At 58.7% G+C, this 22,156-nt stretch overlaps 1 protein-coding gene across 9 annotated transcripts in view; it reads left to right on the forward strand.

The window, feature by feature from the left end:
• Positions 1–22,156, forward strand: part of SORBS3 (sorbin and SH3 domain containing 3) — a 35,380-nt gene that overhangs the window by 1,568 nt on the left and 11,656 nt on the right. For 2 of the 9 annotated variants that reach the window (XM_043503005.1, XM_043503004.1), the window contains exons 1-12: positions 7,341–8,315; positions 12,857–12,976; positions 13,816–14,202; positions 15,040–15,157; positions 16,022–16,266; positions 16,730–16,793; positions 17,245–17,280; positions 17,741–17,816; positions 19,132–19,228; positions 19,974–20,045; positions 20,660–20,719; positions 21,285–21,371. In XM_043503005.1, coding sequence (XP_043358940.1) covers positions 8,157–8,315; positions 12,857–12,976; positions 13,816–14,202; positions 15,040–15,157; positions 16,022–16,266; positions 16,730–16,793; positions 17,245–17,280; positions 17,741–17,816; positions 19,132–19,228; positions 19,974–20,045; positions 20,660–20,719; positions 21,285–21,371 — 1,521 coding nt within the window. In that variant the 5' untranslated portion in view covers positions 7,341–8,156. Of the gene's footprint in view, positions 1–1,416; positions 1,633–1,701; positions 1,843–5,144; positions 5,387–7,337; positions 8,316–11,012; positions 11,333–12,856; positions 12,977–13,815; positions 14,203–15,039; positions 15,158–16,021; positions 16,267–16,729; positions 16,794–17,244; positions 17,281–17,740; positions 17,817–19,131; positions 19,229–19,973; positions 20,046–20,659; positions 20,720–21,284; positions 21,372–22,156 lie in introns of those variants that run through there. The other 7 variants (XM_043503010.1, XM_043503012.1, XM_043503007.1 and 4 more) reach the window with 6 other exon arrangements.

Raw genomic sequence — 22,156 nt, forward strand, 5'->3', positions numbered from 1 at the left:
TGACTTCATTGTTTAAACACACATACTCGCCACTCTCCAGCAGGTGCCTGAGTTTCTGGGCAGTCTTTAATTGGTGGGCTTTGCTGGGGAAAGCAGCTTTCAGTCTGTGCGTATTCAACTCTGGGCTACATGCCTTCAGTAGCAGGAATGCCCACTGAGGCAGTGGACCAGCTCTATGCTAATGCCCCTAGGTCTGTCCAGACCCTGAGTGATTTGTGCCAACATCAGCTGTTTCTACTCTGTCAGCATTAAAGCAATGAACCGGTGCTCAGTTTCTCATGCAAAGGCAACGTGGAGTATTGGGGGGACAGGAGATGGGGGATCTGCTTTAGCCCAGGCTCTATCTTCTCTTTCAAGACGCCTCTTTATCTGGATAGTGCGGATGAGATAGGCTCATTGAGGGAGAGCCCAGAAGGCTTTCGCCGCAGAGGGATTAAAGATGAAAGAGCAGGGGGCTCTGGGAATTCAGCCACAGCCCGTTCCTGTGTGCCAGAGGCTCTGGATCGTTGGAGGAATGTCTCAGTTCTCTAACAAAAGGAAACTAACCAGTAAGGTATTGTAGGTTTCTGAGCTGACTTCACTTTCCAGAGGCTTTTCACCCCGGCACTAGCTGGGAACTCCTGGGGGGATGGGGCTATTGGTAATAAGTGACCCTAAGCAGCGGCATGTCCCCCCTCCAGCTTCTACACACAGGGGCAGCAAGGGGGCTCCGCACACTGCACCTGCCCCAAGCGCCGGCTCTGCAGCTCCAATTGGGTGGGAACCACAGCCAATGGGAGTTGTGGGGAGGGTGCCTGGCCGTGCCTCTGCGTAGGAGCCGGAGCGGGGAATATGCTGCTGCTGCTGCTGCTGTTTCCAGGAGCTGCTTGAGGTAAGCGATGCCCGGAGCCTGCACCCCTGACCCCATCTCACACCCCAACCCCGGGCATCAGCCCGGAGCCCCCTCCCATACTTCGAACCTCTCAGCTCTACCCCCCCAGCCCAGAGCCCACTCCTGTACCCCAAACCTCTCGTTTCTGGCCCCGGGGGGGATGGAGCAAGTGGGGGAGGGGCACTGGAGAAGGGGTGGGGCCTCAGAGGAGGGGCGGGGCAAGGGTGTTCAGTTTTGTGCCAGTAGAAAGTTGGCAACCCTAGTGCAGAAGGGCAGCCTGAGAGCCAGTTCGGCCGCTATTCCCAACTCTCCCTCCCCTTTGTAGGAATGTTGATTAAAGGGAAATGCAGGCAAGTGCCTTGTCGCCTTCAGCTGCCCCGCTGGATTAATCCCTTCCTCCTGGAGATTCCCCCTTGCTTTTACTTCCCTAGAGCAGCAGCAGCGTGGAGTCTGCCCCACTTCACAGGGCTCTGGTTTCAGCGACAGGGGCAGATCAATGCTTCATTTGGACAATGCCGGCTCGGCTTTGCCTGCTCAGGGCACAAGATCACGAGAGCTCTCAAGTCAGGGCCTGGGAAGAGCAGGGCTGGGGAGGTGTTGCCCCATTTCCTGTGTGGGTGGTGAGCCAAAAGAGCAGCAGCTGTAGTCAGAGGGGAAGGAAGGCCCAGACAGTGCAGGAGAGAGAAGTGGAGATGACCGCGATGTGAGGCAGGGCTGGGGAGCAAAGCCCCTTGCGCATGCCCAGATGCACAGCAGTGCAGGTCAGTGCTGGGCTGGTGAAAGGAATGCGGGGGACAGAGCTGGGGCATAAAAGCCACTGTGGTCTCCAGGCTAGTGCAGTCAAGTGCAGGGCTGGGGAATGATGCTTAGATCGAGGCTTGGGGGGCGGGGGGAGAAGGGAGGAAGGACTGAGAAATCCTTGCAGGGGTGCAGTGCTGGGGTTAGTGGGATCAGACAGAACTGGAAGGAAGGTAAGTCTCCTAGCTTTGACTAAACCCCTGGGAACTAAACCCAGAGGCCACTTCCCTGTCCCCTCTGGCCACAGCAACAGACTAAGGGAGCTCTGTCCCAGGGTGGAGAGGGACGTAGGGCTCTGTGCAAGTCACTATTGCTTCTGCATGAGCCTGAGGCTGCAGCTGGGCAGGAGAGGGTGGGGCTTCCATGGGGGGCTGCCAGGACACTGGAGCGGGAAGCAAGAGATTTAAAGTAGCTGCCCAGCTCCTCCTGCAGCGCGGGACGCTCGGGCTCAGTCTAACGTACACATGGTGGGGATGGACCTGGTTGCTGTCCATCCTTTAGGGCTAGAGCTGGGTTTCCAGCACAGCCCATCCACGGTCCGCTCACCTTTAGGGGGTCTGCAGCGCTCGCTGTGGCTCGTGCTTCCAGTCACATAGCACGGTCCCATGGGAAACCTGTCTCTGCCTTCCATCTCCAGCATGTGCTCCTGCCCACGAGTCCCAGATGGCATGATGCCCCCTGAGCATCAAGCTGTCCGGGGGGGGGGAGGTTTAGCTCTGTGATGCACCTGTGAAGATTTGACCCCAGGAGTGGCTGCATGCCAGCAATGCAGCGCACCCGCTGTGCAAGAACCAGGGCAGCTCCCCCTGCAGTGTTTGACTCCCGAACTACCTGCCATCACCCTTCTAACCAAATCCCTGAGAGCACCCCTGCTCCTGGGGCACTGGCCCTGCTTGTCTGCCATGAGGCTCCTTGCCTGGTGCATGCAGCTCTGCAATGGTCAGGGGCTCCATTTGTTCCCTGCCTCCCCAGTTTGCCCTACCCCCTTGAGTCCATTGTTGCTGCTGAGAGGATGGAGACAGCTGCAGAGACACCCAGGGGGTTGGGAGGAGCCGCTTCTTCCCAGATTCCTGTCTCACTGCTGGACTCGTGTTGGGGCTGGGAGTCGGAACTCCTGGGTTCTATTCTCAGCTCTGGGAGGGGATTGGGAGTCTAGTGGCTAAAGCGGAAGCGGGGGCTGGGTATCAGGACTCCGGGGTTCTACTCCCACCGCTGCAGAGTTCTTCGAAAGGGCCAGCGCACTCCACATGATGTATATGCCTGGCAGAGGGGCACCGCAGGTGGCTGTAGTGGAGGGGGCGCTAGGACCTGGCTCACTGCCCCTCCCTGCATGTTGCTTGGACAGCTGGCTGCAAACACCCCAGCATGGAAGCCAGGCTTATCCGGACCAAAACCAGAGGAAAGACACGAGATGAGAACCTGCCTGTACAATAGCTCCAGCCAGTCATGCCCAGTCGTTTCCACTCCATGACCTCATCTCTTCCCTCCAGGGAGCTGGGCTTAGAGAGGCATGAGCTGGATCATAAGGCTAAGAGATGCTGCTGCCAAACTCCCACTGTTTACCAGGGATGGATCCCTGAAATAACCTCACAGCCAGTTCAGGGGGGCAATGGCCCTTCTCAGCTCAAGGAAGCAGCCCACTTCCCCCCCCAGTTTATCCAACCCAGTCTAGTCTCTACTACCCTCATGTCTCTTTCATTCCTCCTGCATGCTCCACCTCTGCCTTGCTAGACCATCTCCCACACTCGGGCGATCCCAGGGTGGTCTGCAGAGCAACGGTTTCGTGTTGGCGACTGCGCTGCCCAATATGCCGTCCACAGCATATTCGTCTGCCCTGCAGCAGCGGATGGTGAGATGGGAAATGGGCCGAAAGTAGAGCCTTTGATCCAGCTGACTCCCCTCCTCCCATCTCCTAAGAAATGTGGCTCGGCTACAATAGAAGCCGGCTGCAAAGATGATCGAAGAGGAAGAATGGATCGCACGCGGGTGGGGTGGCTTGCCCTGGGGCTACAGCATATGGAGGCAGTCCCTGGTTCTAACACAGCCCCGGTCGGCAACAACTGCAAGTTGTTCCCATCTGGGGCCCATGCGTGAAATGAGTTTGTCTCAATCCAGCTCCGAGCACAGGAGACGTCCACAGCACCAGTGCCTCAGCAGAGGGCGCTGGAGACTGACCAGCCTCGGTCAGGACTGACGCAGGTTGCACGGAGCTTGCTCTGCTGCTTCTGGGGCAGAGGAGAGACCAAGGTCTCCAGGCTGCAGGGCTGGCAGCCTGTCGCAGACTCTTCAAGGAGCAAGGAGAATTGATCAGGGGAGTGAAATATGCATGTTGGAAGGGCATGCATGGCCAGTGGGGTGTCGGGCAGAGGCTGGCACCCTACCCCTCATTAGACTCTGCATGGGGGTCTGGGCTGGCATGTTTGTGCCGGTGCACTTTGGGGATATGCTTCTCTGTATCTGTGTGTGCACATGTTTGCATGCATGAATACGCACATGAATGATCGTTAGTCATGTGTGCCTCCATATGTGTCTAGAAGTGCGTGCGTGTGTGTGTGGTGAGGGTGCATAACTGTCTCCATGTATCTGTGGATGAATGTGTGGCTCTAGCGTGTATGCTTGCGTGTGAGAGCCCGTGAGTTCTCAAGGCCTTCGTGTTTTGTAACCAGTCAGAGTGAGCCAACCTCTGTGTGTGTGTGTGTGTGTGTGTGTGCGCGTGCGTGCGTTTATTTCAGCCCTCTGGCTGGGCTCCCTCTCCCTGGAACGTGTCCTCACTCCCACACTCTGGAAATGTCACTGGAAACTCTGAATGGCCTTTCACCGGCTCCGGATCCATGTTTGTTTTAATTGCAATGCTGCACAGTGCTGCGGGCTTTCCAGATAAGCCAGGAGGGACAGTGGTGGCCTGGGGCGGGAAGGAAAGGGACAGACTTCTTAGGCACTCTGTGGGCAGGCCAGAAGGGATTTGCTCAGCTGCTGACCTTGCAAGGGTCACTAAAACCCCGGAGCAATGGGCAGCTTGTCCTCAGTGACTTTTCCCTGCAAATTCTCTGCTCCTCGGAGTGTGTCCCCTTGCGTCACTAGCAGTCTCTGATGCTTGCTGGCAGGGGACATCCGGCCCTGGGGGAAGCTGTCTCAATCTCACAGAGTCTGTGAATGAGGGAAGGCTCTCTCTGGGGCTTCCTTAAAAGAGGGACTTCTCCCATGCTGGGGGCTAACTGCAGGAGCATGGTGCTCGCTGGCGGGATGCCCCTGGAGCGGGGAGGACCAGCTTTCCCTCCATCCCCGGTGTCAGAGGGCACGTTCTTTCTCCTCGGATTGTTTCCCCTCCAAGTTTGCTTGTTTTTCTGGGGGGGGGGGGGGGGTGTGTGTGTGTGTGTGTGTGTGTGTGTGTGTGTGTGTGTGTGTGTGTGTGTGTGTGTGTGTGTGTGTGTGTGTGTGAGAGAGAGAGTGAGAGAGAGTGAGAGTTGCTCCCCCTGCCGCTCGCAGCACGACTATTAGACACAGTATCCCACACACTCAGCCCAGCGCTGCTCTCCCACTGCACCGTACTGCTGCTGGGAGCCAGCCCTTCGGACCCGCTGCCTGGGCTAGCAGCAGGCACGGGACTCGGTCAGCGTGGACAGCTGCCAACCGGGTGCTGCTAACCGTCCTAGCTTGGGAAGTGCCCTGTTCTCCGGGGACGTTGGACGGAGTTCCTTGCCAGGCTCCTCTAGGAAGGTAGGGAGCTGCCTTCTCTCTCTTGTGTGTGTGTGTGTGTGTGTGTGTGTGTGTGTGTGTGTGTGTGTAGGGGGGGTATATAAGCCAGGATGGGGGTGGAGGGAGTGGAATTCTCATCACAGGAACCCTCCTATTCGTAAAAAGCCAAAGGCACGAAGGTTTTTAGAACAATCTTTATCAGACACCCCGTGCCACCGGGTGGTGCAATTCGAGCCCAGTCTGGATTCCCTCCTGCACCAAACCCTGCAAACTCTCAGCTCCCCACGGCTTTGGGGAGAGAGACCAGAGCTACAGGTGGTTTGTGTGCAGAAGGACCGGAGCCATGGCACTGCCAGCCTGGAGCATGACTACACTTGCAAACGGAGATTCTGAGGTCTTTTGCCTCTGCCTGTCTCATTCCTGGATTATAGGATACATGAGCAGAAGGGAATGGGATCCAGTGGTTAGAGCAAGAGGGGCTGGGAGTCAGGATGCCTGGGTTCTCTTCCAAGCTCTTGGGGAGGAGTGGTTAGAACAGGGGGCTGGGAGTCAGAACTTCTGAGTTCTTTGCTTGGCTCTCGGAGACAGCGTGATCGAGTCGGAGGCTAAGAGTCAGGACTCCTGGGTTCCTTTCTGTAACCATGGGCAAGTCGCATCTCCTCTCTGTGCTTCAGTTTCCCGCCTACAAATCAGAGATAATAATAATCCCCACTTCACAAGAGGGCTGGGAGGCACTGTTTGCTATTGATGATGGTGATTCTTGTGTTTCTAACATGACTCTCAGTGCAACATGCAATTGAAAATAACAGCGTTCAGCATGTCTCCAGCCCAGCACCCTCTACCCCAGGCTGTCAAAGTGCTGCACCCAGAAACCACAACCCCCCTCTCGTTCTCATTAAAAAAAACAGCCAGAGGCAATGTAGTCCAGTGAGCAGGACACTAGACTGACTCTCAGGACACCTGGGTTCCATTCCCAGCTCTGCCACTGACCTACGGTGTGATCTTGGGCAAGTCACTGCCCCGTTACTCTGCCTCAGTTTCCCCTCCCAGCATTTCTCTTGTCTGTTTAGGCTGAAACTCTTCAGGGCAAGGACTGTCTCTAAATATGTGTGTACAGCACCTGGCACAACTGGAGTGGGGGGAATATAGTTCTAATTATCCATATAAGTGCCCAATCCTTTTTTTTTTTTTTTGAGTCTTGCTAAGCTCTCGGTCTCTGTGATATCTATGGCTATGAGCAGATTGTTTTTTGTTTTTTTTTTAAAAAAGCATTTCCTTTCATCATTTATAAATATGCTGCCTTTCAGTTTCATTGCCCAGGCCTCTGATCATGTATCATGAGGAAGGGTAAAGAAGGGCACCCAATCTCCCCTCTCTCTGCCATTTAGCTACCCGCCCCTAGCCTGTCCCCTCTGACCCATCTGCTCTGTTAACTGACCCATCTCTGCAGTCTCTCTTCACACAGGAATCTCTCCAGCCCCCAGCCCCCCTATCTGCTCTTTCCTGATCGAGATGAGTGACCAGAGCTCAGCACTCCAGCTAGGGACACCCCATTGATAATAAGAAAAGGAGGACTTGTGGCATCTTAGAGACTAACAAATTTATTTGAGCATAAGCTTTCGTGAGCTACAGCTCACTTCATCGCATGCGGTATTTTCCACCAAATGCATCCGGTGAAGTGAGCTGTAGCTCACGAAAGCTTATGCTCAAATAAATTTGTTAGTCTCTAAGGTGCCAAAAGTCCTCCTTTTCTTTTTGCGAATACAGACTAACAGGGCTCCTACTCTGAAACCCGTTGATAATGGCATCATAATAGGGTTGACTCCTTTGGTTTGCTCTTTGGACTTACCCCTTAATTGGGCCCAGTATTGGTAAAGTGCTTTGAGATCCTTGAGTGCCAGTCCCTGGAAAGGAGCAAATGGTAGCAATTATTATGGCTCGGGGGTAAGCTGTCATATTGCAAGCTGTGGGGGTGGCGGCTGGGTGGGGAATGGAAATGTTCAAGGGGACGCCAAAGGAAAAAATGCTTCGCTGGCTCTCAGAGAGCTACGCTGTCCCCATAATTGCATCCAGACTCTTTCACGCCCCAAGAAAAGAGTGATGCAGGCTCTCTGCAACTGCGCCAGGCACAGCCTGGATTTCCTGGCAGGGATCTGAAGGTAAAGTGTCGGGCACTAATGTGAATAGATGCCCCACCCAGCAACCTAGCTCTGGGGAGAGTGTTTCCTTTCTCAGAGTGAGGATGGCAAGGGGAAGATAAATGCACTGGGCTGGCACCATGAGAGTTAGACTTTTGCACTGTGATAGAGAGCAGTGCAAGCGCTGGCTGGGCACGAGGATGGTGAGAGTGGTGTGGGCACCAGCTGGGTATGGGAGCAGTGAGAGTTGAAGAGTACATGGCTAGCCGCCCCAGGGTGAAAGCACAGAGAGGGGCCCTTTCTGCAGGTTGGTTTCCTGCCCATTCCTCCTCAAACCTGGTGCTCCCTGCTGTGTGCCAAGCACCAGCATTGCCTTGGGCACGCCTTGGTGCAGAGGCCTCTGTGTCAAATCCCCATGACACCACCTCACCCAGCTGTGTCCAATAGGATGGGAGCAGTGCCCTCTACACCAGGGAGGGAGTGAGCCAGAGAGCAAGGACCCAGGCTGGGCCTTGGGCCGAGACCCTGGCCAGGGCTGATTCTGGAGAAGGAATCTCCCCTCCTCACCCATAAATTCCTTTGTCCCGTGCTGTAACAAAGGCAGCCTCTACAGAGAGGCAAGAGGCTGGCAGGGCCGTGGGCAGTGCCACTGAATGCCTCAGGGAGAGAGGGGGACAGCAACTGGCCTGAGGCTGCAGTTCGGAGCCCGTCCTGCCCTCTCCAGCTCAAGGCGTTGGCAACCTGCACCACAGGGTGCTCCGTGGCCTTGGGGTTCAAAGCCAGGAGCAGCCAGAGATCAGCAGCTGTTAAAGGTGAACTGCAAAGGGTTCATTGCTGCCCTCTCAATGTCTGCCCGGTTCTGGTGGGGTCATGTAGTGTTGGCTGGGAATGGTGAGTGAGTGATGGGGACCTCATGGGAAAGTGGGGTGCAAAGGGGGTGGATGGTCTGGGCTGGGGAGCAGTGTTGGAATGGTTATAGGAAGGGGTGCAGTGGGGTTGGAGCTGGGGGGATGGGGAGCAGTGTGGGGTGGTTATTGGAAGGGGTGCAGTGGGGTTGGAGGTGGGGTGCGGTGTGGGGTGGTTATAGGAAGGAGTGCAGTGGGGTTGGAGGCGGGGGATGGGATGCAGTGTGAGGGAGGAGATGGGGCAGTGAGGGAGCACGGTAGGGGAAGAGGTTGATGGCTCAGGTGACCAGCTAAGTAGTTCTTGGATCAAGACAAACGCCATGCTCCCGTGCAGCGGGCAGTCTGGAGTTTGTATGGCAGCAGCACCAGCATGTTCGAGTGCTTCGCAAGTGATAACTCATTACCTCTCTCAACCCCCTGGTGCCCTGGGGAAATAAATACTATCCCCATTTCACAGATGGGGAAACTGAAGAAAAGAGAGGGAACGTGACTGGCCCAGGGTCACTCAGTAGGTCAGTGGCACAGCAGGGAAAAGAACCCAGGAGTTCTGGATCTTAGCCCCTTCCTCTAACTTGCTGGACCCCACGACTCCTCCCAGAGCTGGGAGTAGAACCCAGGAGTCCTGGTTCTGTTGTATGTTGAGCAGCTCAGTACCTAAGGGGCAGTGAAGGTGAGAGACTGGTTAAGGGACCTGTGTGCTGCTTGGGAAGAATGGAGCTGCCGGAGAGACACTGGGACACATTCCCCCTTTCCTGCTCCCCTACCCTGGGTGCAGTGCCAGGCCCGGCTCTGTTTTATAGCAGTGACTCATCCCCTCAGTCCCAGAGCTGGTGGGTTGTCCCTCCCCTCCGGATTGTTCTCCTGCTCGAACACGCTGCTCCAGTCCCCTCTCTCTGGGCTTGCCTTTCTCTGCAGTGTTTGCACTGGGACAGTACTTGGCTTTGGAAATATTTGCACACCAGCTGCACGCCAAAAGTTTCACCCTCCCCCACCCCCCCGCAGGGCAGCATTCTCCTGCCAGAGCTAAACCAGTGCAGCGAGTTTCATCCAGCCTAATGGACTATCCCTGGAGTCGGGGGTGCCCAGCTGGCAGGATGGGGGTGCTGAGGTTAAAGGAAGGGGTGTCCCCTCACAGTAAGGGGAGCAGGGAGGTCAGAGTGGGACTCGTGGGGAAGGCACTGCTCAGATCTTGGTGCCAGGGCTCCTGCCCAGACTGGTCCGGGAATAGTGAGCGCATGCCCTAGTGATGTGGTTTCCGTGCACTGGAGACTCCAGCTCCACACCTGCACCTCACCCTAACAGTGGGGGAGACTTGGCCCTGTACCAGCAAGCAGACCCCCCCCCACCCAAGCCTGAGCTGGAGCGGCAGCTCCAGGCACAGATGAGTTGATGGCAACCTCAGATGCTGGTGAGGAATAACGGATCCTCCTTGTGGTCCTGCCCCTCCACTCTGCCATGGGCATTGGCATCTGCGTACCCACTTGGGGTCACTCTCTTTCCGGCCTCTGACCAAGGCTGCAGGGAGGGAGCAGCAAGCTGGCTGGGAACAGAGAGAGCGAGAGACTGGTCTGCATTAAGGACCATGTCTGGGGAGAAGGCTTTTTGCTGAGACATTAATGCCCAAAGGGGAATCCCAGCTGGGTTTGTTGGTGGCTGGAAGTTTGAGGGCAGATCTGGCCAGAGTCTCTTTTCCTCAAGCTGGTTTCTTCCCTTTCCCTCTTCTTCCCGTCTCACTCATCCCCTGCTGAGTTAACAGCCACAGTGCCAGAGACATCTGGGCTCAAGGATGCAGGGTAAAACTGCAGGGTGGGAACTGGCAGCTGCATCTCCCTGTGTGCTGCTAGTGTCGGCGAGGGAGATAAGAGACAGGGTGAGTGTGTGTTTGTGTTTAGGGCTTTATTAAACAGTGACAAACAGATGCAACCACAAATACTACAATGTTTTGGTGTCTGTTTCCGTCACTTACTAATGGGTTTTGGTTCTTTTCTTTTATGTAGTACTGCATTATGTACACGTATTCACGCACAATAGTATGTGATCATGTCATTAAAGACAGTAGGGAATCTTTGGATCCACCACGCAGATGTCTGCTGCTTGAGCTAACAGAGTGACCGATAGCAGTAATAGGCTGTCATCCTCCAGATGGACCAGGACTCTTGGGTTCCATTCCAGGCCCTGGAGGGGAGTGCGCTGCAGTGGGCCCTTTCCCCTCCAACCTGTCCCAGTCCTGTCGCTTCTGCACCCCTGACTGCTCATCCCATTCTGCCAGTCCCAGTCTCCACTACTCAAGCTTCTCATCCCCGTCCCAGGCTCCTTGCCCAGCCCTTCCCAGTTCAAACTTCCACCCCTTGCCCAGGCAATCCCGGTTGCCTCCTCCTGGCTCCTCATCCACTCACCCCTGCACACCGATGTTCCCCATTCCCACTGGCTCCCAGGCTCCTTGTCCAGTCTCCATATCCTCACTTCAACCTGCCTCCTTCTCCCAGGCTCTTTGTGCACAGTTATTTTAATCCAGCAACTACCGGGTTAATGAGTTGTCGCCCGCACATGGCTGGGCTGGAGTCCCATGTGAGCGGCTGTGTTTCTGTTGGCTGGAAGAGCCTGGGAACCAGTGTATTTCCCCCTTAGATTGCAAGGTTTTCAGGGCAAGGCTCTGTCTGCTAAATGCCAAGCGCCCTGTGGATGCTGTATAAATAACACCACGTTGTTGCATCTGGTGTTCTAGCCTGCACCTATGTTTGCTGTGCCGACCGCTGGGCAGGCACAACAGGGCTGAGGGAAGCATGCTGGCTTCCCGGAAAGAGCTGGTCAGTGCGCCTCCTTGTTGGGACTGTGCAGCCCCTGGGGGGCCAGGGCGGAGAAGAGTCTGAAGTGGATTTCTGCTCCCGTGCGGAATAGGCATGGCTGCTGGGGAACGGCGCCAGGTGTGTGTGTGTGTGAGCCCCTGGCTTCTCCTCGTCCCCTGCTCCGCGAGCCCACGGCCCTTCTGGCTGTGGTGCAGGGCTCCGGCCTGAGCAAGAGGGTTTAGGTGATGGGTCTGCGCTTGCCACTCCATCGAACTTGGCCTGGAGGTTGGGGCTCTCCTAGTCCCATCTCAGCCCCGCCTCCCGCCCGCCATGGACAGATGAGGGGCTGTAATCTGCCCACAAAACTCCTAGCCCGGGGGGTGCCCCAGAGACAACAGGGGGCCCCCAATGAGTGGCACTGCCCTAATTGTGCTGGCTTAGCTCCATGCTCAGCTCTGCCAGTCGGGGCTGCCTCCAGGAGGGGACTGTCACCTCACTGGCCTTCCCCAGGCTTGGAGAGGGACGGGGGCGTTGCAGTACTTTTGCAGGTGGCTGCTGAGCCTGGCGTGGAGAAAATGGGGGGGGGGGCTAAAACAGGAGAGGTTCAGGGAATGGGGAAGGCTCCTCAGGAGGGGCTTTGTTGGGAGCCCCACAAGTCCCGGGGCAAGCACCAGAGCAGGACAGGGAAACCAGGCCCCACAGTGCAGGGCCAGGGCCCGGGCCCTATCTCTAGAAAGGCCGGGTGTAGCCGGGCGTCACCCTCTGGAGGTGCCCATCAGGCAGGGCCGAGTGACCCTCCGACTGCTCTGGCTGTTCCGAGCCCGCCCTGGATTGTTCCCCGTGAGCCCCAGCCCCAGACACGGCCCCTTCCCTTCTGTTGACCCAGTGCTGCCCCCAGACGGCTCTGCCACTCCCACGATGGTGGAGCCAGGCAGCAGCTCCGACTGTAGCTTGTTGTTCAGGGCTGAAGACAAGGCCGTGGCATTGTCATAGCAGCAGGGAATGGCCAGACACAATGTTCGCGCTGGCAGGGAAAGGGGGTAGGCGCTGACCTCGCGGTGGACCCCCACCAGTCACGGTGTGGGGAGGGGGGGAGCTTTGTTTCCCAAGTGCGCAGCGTGCAGCGCTGACGGTCTGGCACCCAGCTGTGGCCAGGATCTCTCTGGAGCTGGGATTTAGAGGCTCTCCCCTTCTGCCTCTCTCGCCTGGGGAGAGTTGTAGATGGGAAGGAAAGAAACTGAAGCCATTCCAAATTCCATCCTGCCACCCCCCAGCACTGTTGGATTCCTGCACCCTGAGAGCCCCCGTTTGCCTCTGCATGCAGGACTCAACAGGTTCCCAGGCAATGATCCTGCTGTCTCTGGGGCCACTGCTACTTCACTGGGTCTTGTCTTGCCCTCGGAGCATGATGTTGCAGCCCCAAAGCCCTGGCTGGCTATTGGCTTGGTGCCGTAGGCACCCTTGCCAGCCTGAGTGCCCGGCGACCCTGGTAGAGGCATGAGGCTGCCAGGCAGTGAATCTGGCCTCTGGATGGGGGTGGAATCAACGGGGACAGGCAAGCTGGACCCCAGTTTCCAGACCAGCGAAACCCGTGTCTGTGCTGCCCTCCATCCTGGCTGAGGCTCAGGGCCGCGGCCACATCTCTTTCCCTCTGTGTTGCAGAGCCCTGATGTGCTGACCCCTGTGCTCCACCCTCCCGCCCCGTGGTTCCGGGCAGCTGAGAGGCATGAGACAGCAATGGCGTTCCAGGCAGCCCCATCTGGGACACTGCAGCCCCGGAGCGTAAGACGTTGATTCCCCTGAGCTCCTGTTGTTTTTACCATCATGGGGTCGATGTGCGAATAATAGCAAACGCTTCCAAGCGGCCCAAGCTGTGGAACAGGCTCCCCTGGAAAAGCCTCTGTTTTACAGCCAGGGTAGCTAGAGCCATCTGCTGGGAACGGTCCTTTGCTGGGTCAACGTAGGCCCTAATAGATCTTGGCCTGGGAGCCAGGACTCCTGGGTTCCATTCCCGGCTCTGCCACTGACTCCCTGTATGCCCGCATGCTCCAGCCACACCGTACCTGCTTGATGTCTCTCCCCCCTCGCTGTGCCTGTCGCCGTGTGCTCAGTGCTGATGGCACGGGGTTGCTCATGGGCGGGCAGTCGGATTGGGGCGATGGTGGCTGCAAAGTGAGGTGGCGAGGGAAAGCCTGCTCAGGAATCAGAGCGTTGGGCCCCTGTCCCTTCCCAGCTCAGGGCCCCGGCGGGGGTGACTCAGGGGAGTCCCATCTTCATTCCATACACAACAAACACAAGGTGTGGCCCCCAGTTCAGGAAATGGAGGGAGGGGAGAGCATCAGCAGAGCTGTTTGACGCGGGGAGCTCCCGGCTGGAAGAGCAGGAGGGGCTGAGGGTTGGGATTGAGGGACCCACGGGAACCGGGAGGGGGTCCAGAGCTTGAACAGGGGTGGGGCACTGCAGGACAGGACTGGCAGAGCTGGGCTGGAGACCCAGGGCTGTAACAGGACAGAGGCGCACTGGCTGGGTGTTGGCACATGGTGGTAGAAACGTGCCCAGCACCTGGCTGTGTCAGCCCCCTCCTCTCATCAACAGTGAACTCATTCCTGCCCCTCCCACAGGTGCGACCCCTGGGACCTCTCCTGCAAGGCTGGGGACCGGAGCCTGCTGCGCAGAAAGCACTGCTCCTCTGCAACTCTCTTCCCACGCCCCTGCAGGGGACATTCAGGGCAGCTGGGAATCCCCATCTCTGGGAGAGACACGGTGCACATCCAGCAGGAGCAGGGGGCAGCGGCTGCTTTCCCCACAGTCTCTCCTCTCCAGCCCCCTATGCCACGGCAGGGGGCTGCCTGAACCCTGAGGGGCCCCAGGGCCCCAGCTTGGAAGACTTCGTCCCATCCCACTTCCAGAAGAGGGAATTTCTTCCTGCTGCCAGGAGCCCGGCAGCCCCCACGGTCACATCCCCGCAGCCATCCATGTGGGTCCCACTGCAACACAGAGGACCCAGGGTGAGTGGAGCCTGCCCTGCCCTGTCTGGAGCGACAGCATGCCGGCCCTGGGAGCTGGGCGTGCTGCTTACACAGCATGGGGAGAGCGGTGCTGGAGCAGAGCCGCCTAAGCTAGCAGCCCTGCTGGGTCTCTGGCCCAAAGACAGTGGTTGGGGCCAGATGGGCAGCCCTGGAGATTGACCCAGGCTTCTCCCACACACTGCCCCACCCATGTGCCTCACCCTGACCATCAGGCCCATTCAGCGCTGGGCCCTTTCCCTGGGGCTGCCCATGAAGGGGGTGACTGATGCCGATGGGGACGGTGGCCTTTGTGTTGTAGATGCTTCGCCCACTGGACTGAGACCCACCCACCCAGCCTCCCCCAGGGGCCGCCGAGCGGTCGTTGGATAGCGATGGGTTTTGGTGCTGGCCAGCCTAAGCCGGAGTTGAACCGGTGACCTGGTGTCGGAAAGCTCAAGGGGGAGTCTCTTTGCTGTGCAGTGTTGGGGCCCATGTCTGAGGAGGGATGGCCAGGAGACACGTTCAGCCCCCTCTCGAAGTCCAGACTCCTTCCCCACCTATTGTTGTATGCGGCTAGCTCCAAAATCAGAGAGGGGAAACTGAGGCCTCAACTTCTCTGGCACCTGCTACCTCCTAATCACCCCAGCACCTGCTCTCTGGCATTCAGTGTGCTCTGACTCCTTTGCCCCTCAACTCCCCCATGCCTGCTGTAACCCACACTTCCCAGTGCCCTCTGTGCCCTGACCCGACTCCCCTGCACCCAGACTCCTTCGTGCCCACTGTCTGGGCCCTGCTGCACCCTGCATAGCAGAACCATATTGTTTCCCTCCCCCATAGGTGCCCGTGATCCATAACTGCAGCTCCAACACCCTGAACTTTGAGTTCCGTGACACGTCTCCCCGCACAGCCTGCAATGGCACTGCCGAGCCTAGGAGAGCTGCCCCCAGGAGCTCAGGTAACTCCAGCCAGGGACGGTGGCCCACAGTGCTGGGCTCAGAGGCCCAGGAGAGCCCCTTCTGGCTCAAAAGTCCTTCCAGCCAGCCCCATTTCTGGGGACCATGGGCCGTGTGACTGCAGGCCCAGATCTCAAGGTGCAGCTGTCTCAGTGCGTCCCCCTAGGAGCGGCCGTCTGCCTGCAAGCCGGAGGTCCCAGGAAAGGGTGGAGCACAGAGCATTCTCAGGGGCTGAGAAGCAGGAGAAGCTCAAATCCCAGCCGCTCCCTGTGCCAGGTTTAGGCCCAGCTCCACTCCCAGACCAGCCCTGACTAACGAAGCAGGGGGCAGCCTGGGGGAGCCACCGAGCTCAGCCAGCTTGGGGAGGCACCTCTGGCAATGTGCTGGGGGCAGGGAGAGAGGTGTGGCCCCTTAGTGCCAGAACGGATGTGCCCCCTTCTCGAGCTGGATAGTAACGGGCAGTCAGGGGAGCCGGGCACGTCCCCACCTGGAGCAGCCCATCGCCACCACAGCCCTGCCCCCAGAGCTCACAGAGCAGGGACTGAACCCAGCCTCGGATTCGCCTTTCCCAGCACTGCATTTAAAGAGTGGTGGGGAAGAGACACTGAGTGGGGAGCTGAGGCCTCCCATTAAATATAACGTGGCTGTTCTGGGTTCCCTGGACTCCTGGCCCCACATCTGGACACTTGGTGTGGCAGTCTGTCTGTCAGCCCATGTGTCTGTCCAGGGGACGTGGGCCTTGCTGTCAATGGGGCTGCCATTGTGCTCACCACTCAGGCCCTCTGGCATAGCAGAACCCATAAGGCTTTGACTGACCGTGCCCTGAACCCCATCTCTCTGTCTGTCTCTCCCCGCCTTGCTTGCAGTGAGCGACTGGTACCAGACCTGGCCTGCCAAAGAAACGAAGACGCTGAGTTCTCAGGCAGGGCCTGTTCCCATCCCGGCTGGGTCGGCAATGGGACCCCTGGAGAACGGCCCTCTGCCTGTGCCCCACGCAGCCCCCTGTTCGGCCGCCTGGACCAAGGATAGCAAGAGGAAGGACAAGCGATGGGTGAAGTACGACGGGATCGGCCCGGTGGATGAGACAGGGATGCCGATCGCATCACGATCCGTGAGTCCAGGGAGGGAGTGGATTTAACGGGTCTTTAGAAACCCCACTGCTGGGCTGGAGTTCAGGGAAGGGAAGCATGTGGCCCCTCGCAGTCGGTTCTGATCCCAGTGCCCTAGTGCGGTGCAAAGGGGGGCAGTGCTGCAGGGTAGGGGGCTCAGGAGGAGGTACTCTCCCCTTGCAGCCAGTGCTGACCCCCAGGCCCTAGCGGGGCGCAAGCTGGTGCTGTGCCCCACGAAGTGGGGTGGGACGATCAGTAGGGGGCGCTGTGCTGCAGGAGGTGGCATCTTATGCATACGAGTTAAATGCAATGTCCTGGCCATCATTTGCCACCTGGCTGGGGCCAGTTTCCCTGCCCCCCACCAGCCATGGCGTATCGACCCCGCTGTAGCTTTCAGCTCCCCGCTAGTCTCCTTGCTGCCGGGCTGCTGCTCCTGATGCCTTGTGTGTTTGCTTCCAACGGCAGAGCGTGGACCGGCCCCGGGACTGGTACCGGAGCATGTTCCAGCAGATCCACCGCAAGCTCCCGGGTAAGGTCACCTCCTCCCTCGGCAAACCTTGGAGCCGCACGCTGGGTGCAGGGGCCTTCCTGCAGCAGCTCGGCTAGAGCGATGCCACGCACCTCTCGTGCCCTCCCACACTTCCCTCCCCCCCGCCGCATTTTTTGTAACGAGTCTGTGTCGTTCAGCCAGCTCCCCTGCCACATGTGTCTGTCCTTATCCTGGGACAGAGGTCAGGGATCGACTAATCCCCACCACCCCACTCCCCTGTGCCTGTTCCTGACCACATCCCTGCTGTTCCCAGAATTCCCATGGGCCTCCCCCCCGCCCTGCTTGCTGGGTTGGGTGAGGGAGCTGGGTGAGGGAGCCTGCCTCCCGGCAGACAGGGTAGGGAAGATCCCAAGCTGGGGTGCTGATTTCTGCCACACCAGACGTTGCCCCATCCAGGAACCTGCTCACACCAATCTCCCTCCTCTTCCAGAACCGCACCTGGACTGGGATTTCCACCACTGCGTGGGTAAGCAACACAATCTGCTCGCTGGAGATGGGAAGTATCAAGTCCTTTAACATCGGGACAGAGAACAAGGGCCTGGGGGTCCCCTCACCCATCTCTGCAACCACTGTTCATAGAGAGCAGGGCTTGGGGCCTTCCTAGGGACCACAGCTTCCTGCCCCCCCTGTTCATAGAAAACAGGGCTTGGTGTGTCCATAGGGACCACAGTTCCCCTCACTGGTCCCTGCCCCCGTGTTCATAGGGAGCAGGGCTTGGGGTGTTCATAGGGGAAGGCCCTCCCCAGGCCCTGCAGCCCCCTGTTCACAGAGAGCAAGCGGTTGGTGTTTCAGTTCTCTACACTCGGGGTGCAGTGTTGGGCTCTGGGATGGTGCCCTGTGGGAGCACACAACCCCTGGCCTGTCCCTCCAGGAGTCTGCGCCATACCCCTTTCCGCACTGGGCACTGACCCGTTTGTCTCCCCCAGAGCCACGCCCTCCGGCACTTGCACGAAAGGACCCCGCGCCAAGTGGCTCCCCTTACCTGCAGAATGGCCTGGACTGGTGAGTATAGACATGGGAGTGCTTGGAGGGACGGGACATGCACGCCTCTCCTGTGGGGAGGAACAGCAAGCCGGAGGTGCGGAGGGGAAGAGCCAGGCCTCTAGGCTGGTATCCCTGCCCCAGAATAGATCAATGACTCATCGGTTCAGTGTCCCACTTCCTGCCACGCCAGATGAAATAACTGACCAGGCAGCTCTGCAATCTAATCTGGTGCCAGGCTGGAACAGCCCAGTGGCCGATCTAGCCAGCTATCCTGCCTCTGACAGTGGCCAACACATGATGGTTTAGAGACAAGTACAAAACCCTTCCTGTGCCACCCCAGTGTGCATTATCATCTCCTGTGAGGACATGCCTTTCTGGCCCTGGGTCTTGATCAGCTTGTATCCTGAAGGATGAAGACCAAGGGCCTTTCTAATCTGACCCTGGCTAGGGGTGCAGGTGTGGAGTCTCTTTGAATAAAGCAAGGAATCCAAATTTCAAACCACTGGCCACAGCAGCAACATCCTGCAGCAGCGTGTTCCACAGGATAACAGCACTGTGTGGAAAGAAATGCCACTTCATCTACGCAGGCTTTTCCTGTTCTTTGTGCCCAGATGGTGTGTCCCTGCTGCAAAGGGCAGGGAGGGACTGCTCCCCTTCCAAACAAACCTTCCACCAGCTTGGAAAATGAAGTTTGTTGGAGCTTTCCCCACCTCCCCTTACCCTCTCATGATTATACCTACCTGGTACCCAGCTCAGCTGCCATGGGGCAAAGCCTCCCCCTGCTTCAGAAGGGTCTGCAATGATGGGATGGCTGTTAAAGGAAAAATCTTGGTGTCTTAACAGCCACTCAAGTGCCTCTTCCAGCTCCCAGCCCTGAGGCCAGGGGTAAGGGCACCTGGAACTGGGCTGCCAGGGGCCGGGTGGGTGGCACTCCCTCCTCTGAGTCAGTGCTGATCCGAGTGCCCCAGCATGGCTCGAGGGGTGTTGTGTTATAGGGATGGATGGCTCAGTAGGGGGCGCTCTCCCCTCGCAGTCAGCACTGGCCCCAGTGCAGCAGTAGGGGGGCTGTGCTATCGCGAGTGGGGTGGCCGTCTTAGCAGTGGGCGCTCTCCCCCTTGCTGATTGCAATGCCCCAACACAGCCTCTGTGCTGCAGGGAGTGGTGGGAGGGCATCTGCCCCTCCGTGTGGCCCGTGATCGGGAGGCAGGGGGCATGCAGCCCTGTTGCGAGAGGGGTGAAGGGAGTAGCCGTGCCCTTTGCAAACAGCTTGGGATGCCCTTGGAAGCTAGGCAGCAGGGCAGAGCTGCACTCACCCCACTCCCTTTCCTTGCAGGAGGGGCCAGGAGGCAGCCAACGATGCCGCAATGGAGCCCGGAAGCATTTTCGACTACGAACCCGAGAAATCATCAGTATTTGACCATCCCAATCCAGTAGGGAGCCTTCCCTGCCCGGGCACCACCCCCGGGCCTGCTCTGTTGCGGGGGGGGGCTCTTGGCATTTCCTTTGGCACAGATGTGTCTCCACACAGCTTAGCTCCGTTATACTGGCTAGTTCTTGGGCTGGAGGCATTTTCCAGGGGGTCTGCACTGAAGCAGGACAGCCCGAGCGGGGAAGCGGAGCCGAGGCTGCGCTCTCTCTAGCTGCAGTGGTGTCTCCCTGCTGGAGAGAGCCTGCATTGATCTTGTCAGACGCTTGGGATCCGTCCTGGGTCAGGCCCTTGTGCCAGCGCCGCTCCAGGGGTCGGTCCCAGAGCTGCAGCGGGCTGTTTGCCTTACTGTGTGCAGTCCCTCCTGATCTCTGGCTTGGAGTCCGGCTTGTGCTCCGTGCCACTGGGTGGGAAGGCTGGGAAGCAGAGCCTGAGGCTACATGGGGCGTGGGGGGGTGATAGTGTGGCCCGGCATGACGGGTATGTGTGTGCACAGGACATTAGCATGTGCATGTACGTGTCTGCATGAGGCTGCCGGGGGACTATGCCATGTGCATGGCGTGCCGCACTGCATGCCCATGCATTGCTGGACGCTAGCACGCGTGTGTGCACCTGGGAGGCTACGGGAGACCCTGCCACGTGCCTGGCACCTGTGCAGGGCGAGATCCCCAGGCTGCGGCTCCGGGAGTGCTGGCAGGGGCCTGAAGTAGGAATGTGCTTGTGTGGCTCTCTGTCTGTCCCAACTGCAGGCTGCAGAGCCCCTGGCGGGAAGTGCTGACAGCTGGTACCAATTTCTGAAGGAGCTGGAGACGGGGAACCTGGTAAGAGCCTCCTGGTGCTCTTCCCCCCCCCCAGCTGCTATGGGGGCTGTGGGATTGAGAGGGCTGCTTCCCGCTATCTCAGGTCCCCCAGTGTCCCTCTACCCCCCATTTCCTATCCCATCTCCTGCCATGTCACATCAGCGTCTTCCTTCTGCAAGGGACTTTCCCTGCGGCCCCCTGAGCCAAACCCAATCCCCCTCTCTGTGGGCGCTGAAGGGGTCCTTTGGAGTGCCTGGCTCCCCTCACCTCTAGGCCTGTTCCATGGGATCTGAGTCCAGCCCCCCCGTGACACCCCGCTGGCCTCGCTCAGTGTGCAGGCGACCCCCACAGGGATGTGTCCCCCACACCAGCCCCTCCTAGAGACGGGCTGCTGGCTCCCTGCCCCACGCCCAGGGCGGGCTCACCACCCACCTTGCATTGCAGGAACCCTGGAATCCTCCTGGAGGGAGCGAGGTGGCTGGAGAACAGTCAGCGGGAGTGGCAGGAGCACCACTGGGGTGGGCCGGGGAGGGAATGATCCTGCCTCGCTCCCTGGCTGGAGCGGATCCGCCTTCGCCCAGTCCCTGCTAGAGCGGGTGCTTTGCTAACTGCTGCCCACTCGTTGACTTTTGCAGCCTAAGAAGCCCCTGGCAACATTTCCTGCGGAGCCTCCCCCACCGTCCCAGCCAATCGAGGTAAGTGCCGTGCAGCTGTGACGGCTGGAGCAAGTGTCAGGCACGCGCTAGCAAAGCCGGAGCTGCCCTCCGCCCTGGGGTGCGGCCCAGTGAGCATGTGCTAAATGCCTGAGAGAGGGGAGGGAGGGTCGTGGCTTCCCCTACAATGTGCACTCCCAGCCCACCCCGTGCAGCTGTTCTGCAGCTGTGTTTACTGGCTTCCATGGTGCTTTGTTTTCCCCCTCCCCGGCTTCCACGCCAAGGTCTAGCGGAGGTTTCAATGGGTCAGCAGAGGCTCTGCTGCCGAAAGGGAAAGAGCCGCACCGTGGGGCCACGGCGCCGGGGCATCCTCACCCCGTGGAACCTCCATGCCCCGTCGCCGTGGCAACAGCACCGTGCCAGAGCGGTACCAATGCGCCTTTGTGGTGTCCTGGTGCTGGGGCACCATGCCGAAGTGCATCCCCGCCACCACCACCCTGGCACCGCCGGGCAGGGTCATACCCTGGCATCGGCCCCTCCGTGAGTGCGACCAGGCGGTGTGCCGGCTGGCCCTGACACACGCTGTCTCCATCTTCCCCCCAACCAGGTGTTACTGGAGAGAGAGCTAAAGCAGCTTAGCGAGGAGCTAGACAAGGACATGAAAGCCCTGGAGACACATCGGCACCCTTGCAAGGTATCCTGCCTCCACTCCCCGGGGCAATCCTTTCCGCATAGCTGTCGCTGCTTATTGCTTCCAGCTCCTGCTGACCAGCTGGCTCAGCTGGTGCCCTTTGCCGTCCACATCCTCTTAGCTCTCCCACCCCGCAGGACTCGCCAGCGCCTCCTGGGGCCTGTGCTGATCACTGCAGAGCAGCAGGGACTGGTGTTCGTGAAGGGAGGGGTGTTTTTCCTCTTGACTTCACATCTCTGTGCTGGCTCCGCCGAGTTTGCATCCCGACAGAGGGTTGTCCGTTTCTCACCTCCCGCGAGCAGAGCTCCTGCTGGGGACTGGAACCAGGCTCTACGGACATATTGTCCGTAGACAGCCCTAGCTCCTGATGTACCATCTGTACATACCCTTCCCCAGGATATTAGCAACCAGTGGGACACTGGCTTTCTTTTGAGACCTCGCGTGACGGTCTTTGGTGAACCACAGTGGACGTACCAGAATCAGGATATACCTCTGAGCCCCCATGACAGTTGGTGTTAAGAGGTTCTTGGATCGCAGGGATACAGGGCCTCTTCCCCCGTCAGGGGGCACTGACTCTAATCCCGCCCCAGGTTGCGGGGCTGGCTGGCTCAGAGGGACAGGGAGGGGTCCACACGCTCACACACCTTCGTTCTCCTCAGGAATCAGTCGCTTGGCATTGACCCTGTGCCCAGTGTAGGCATTGCCAGCAGCTCTGCTTGCTGGCTGGGACAGGTGGGCAGCGCCAGGGTAGCCCAGGACCGAGGGTAGGGGAAGCTCTTACAGACCCC

This window comes from Dermochelys coriacea, chromosome 26 (genome assembly GCF_009764565.3).
Source record: "Dermochelys coriacea isolate rDerCor1 chromosome 26, rDerCor1.pri.v4, whole genome shotgun sequence".
Lineage (NCBI taxonomy): Eukaryota > Metazoa > Chordata > Testudines > Dermochelyidae > Dermochelys > Dermochelys coriacea.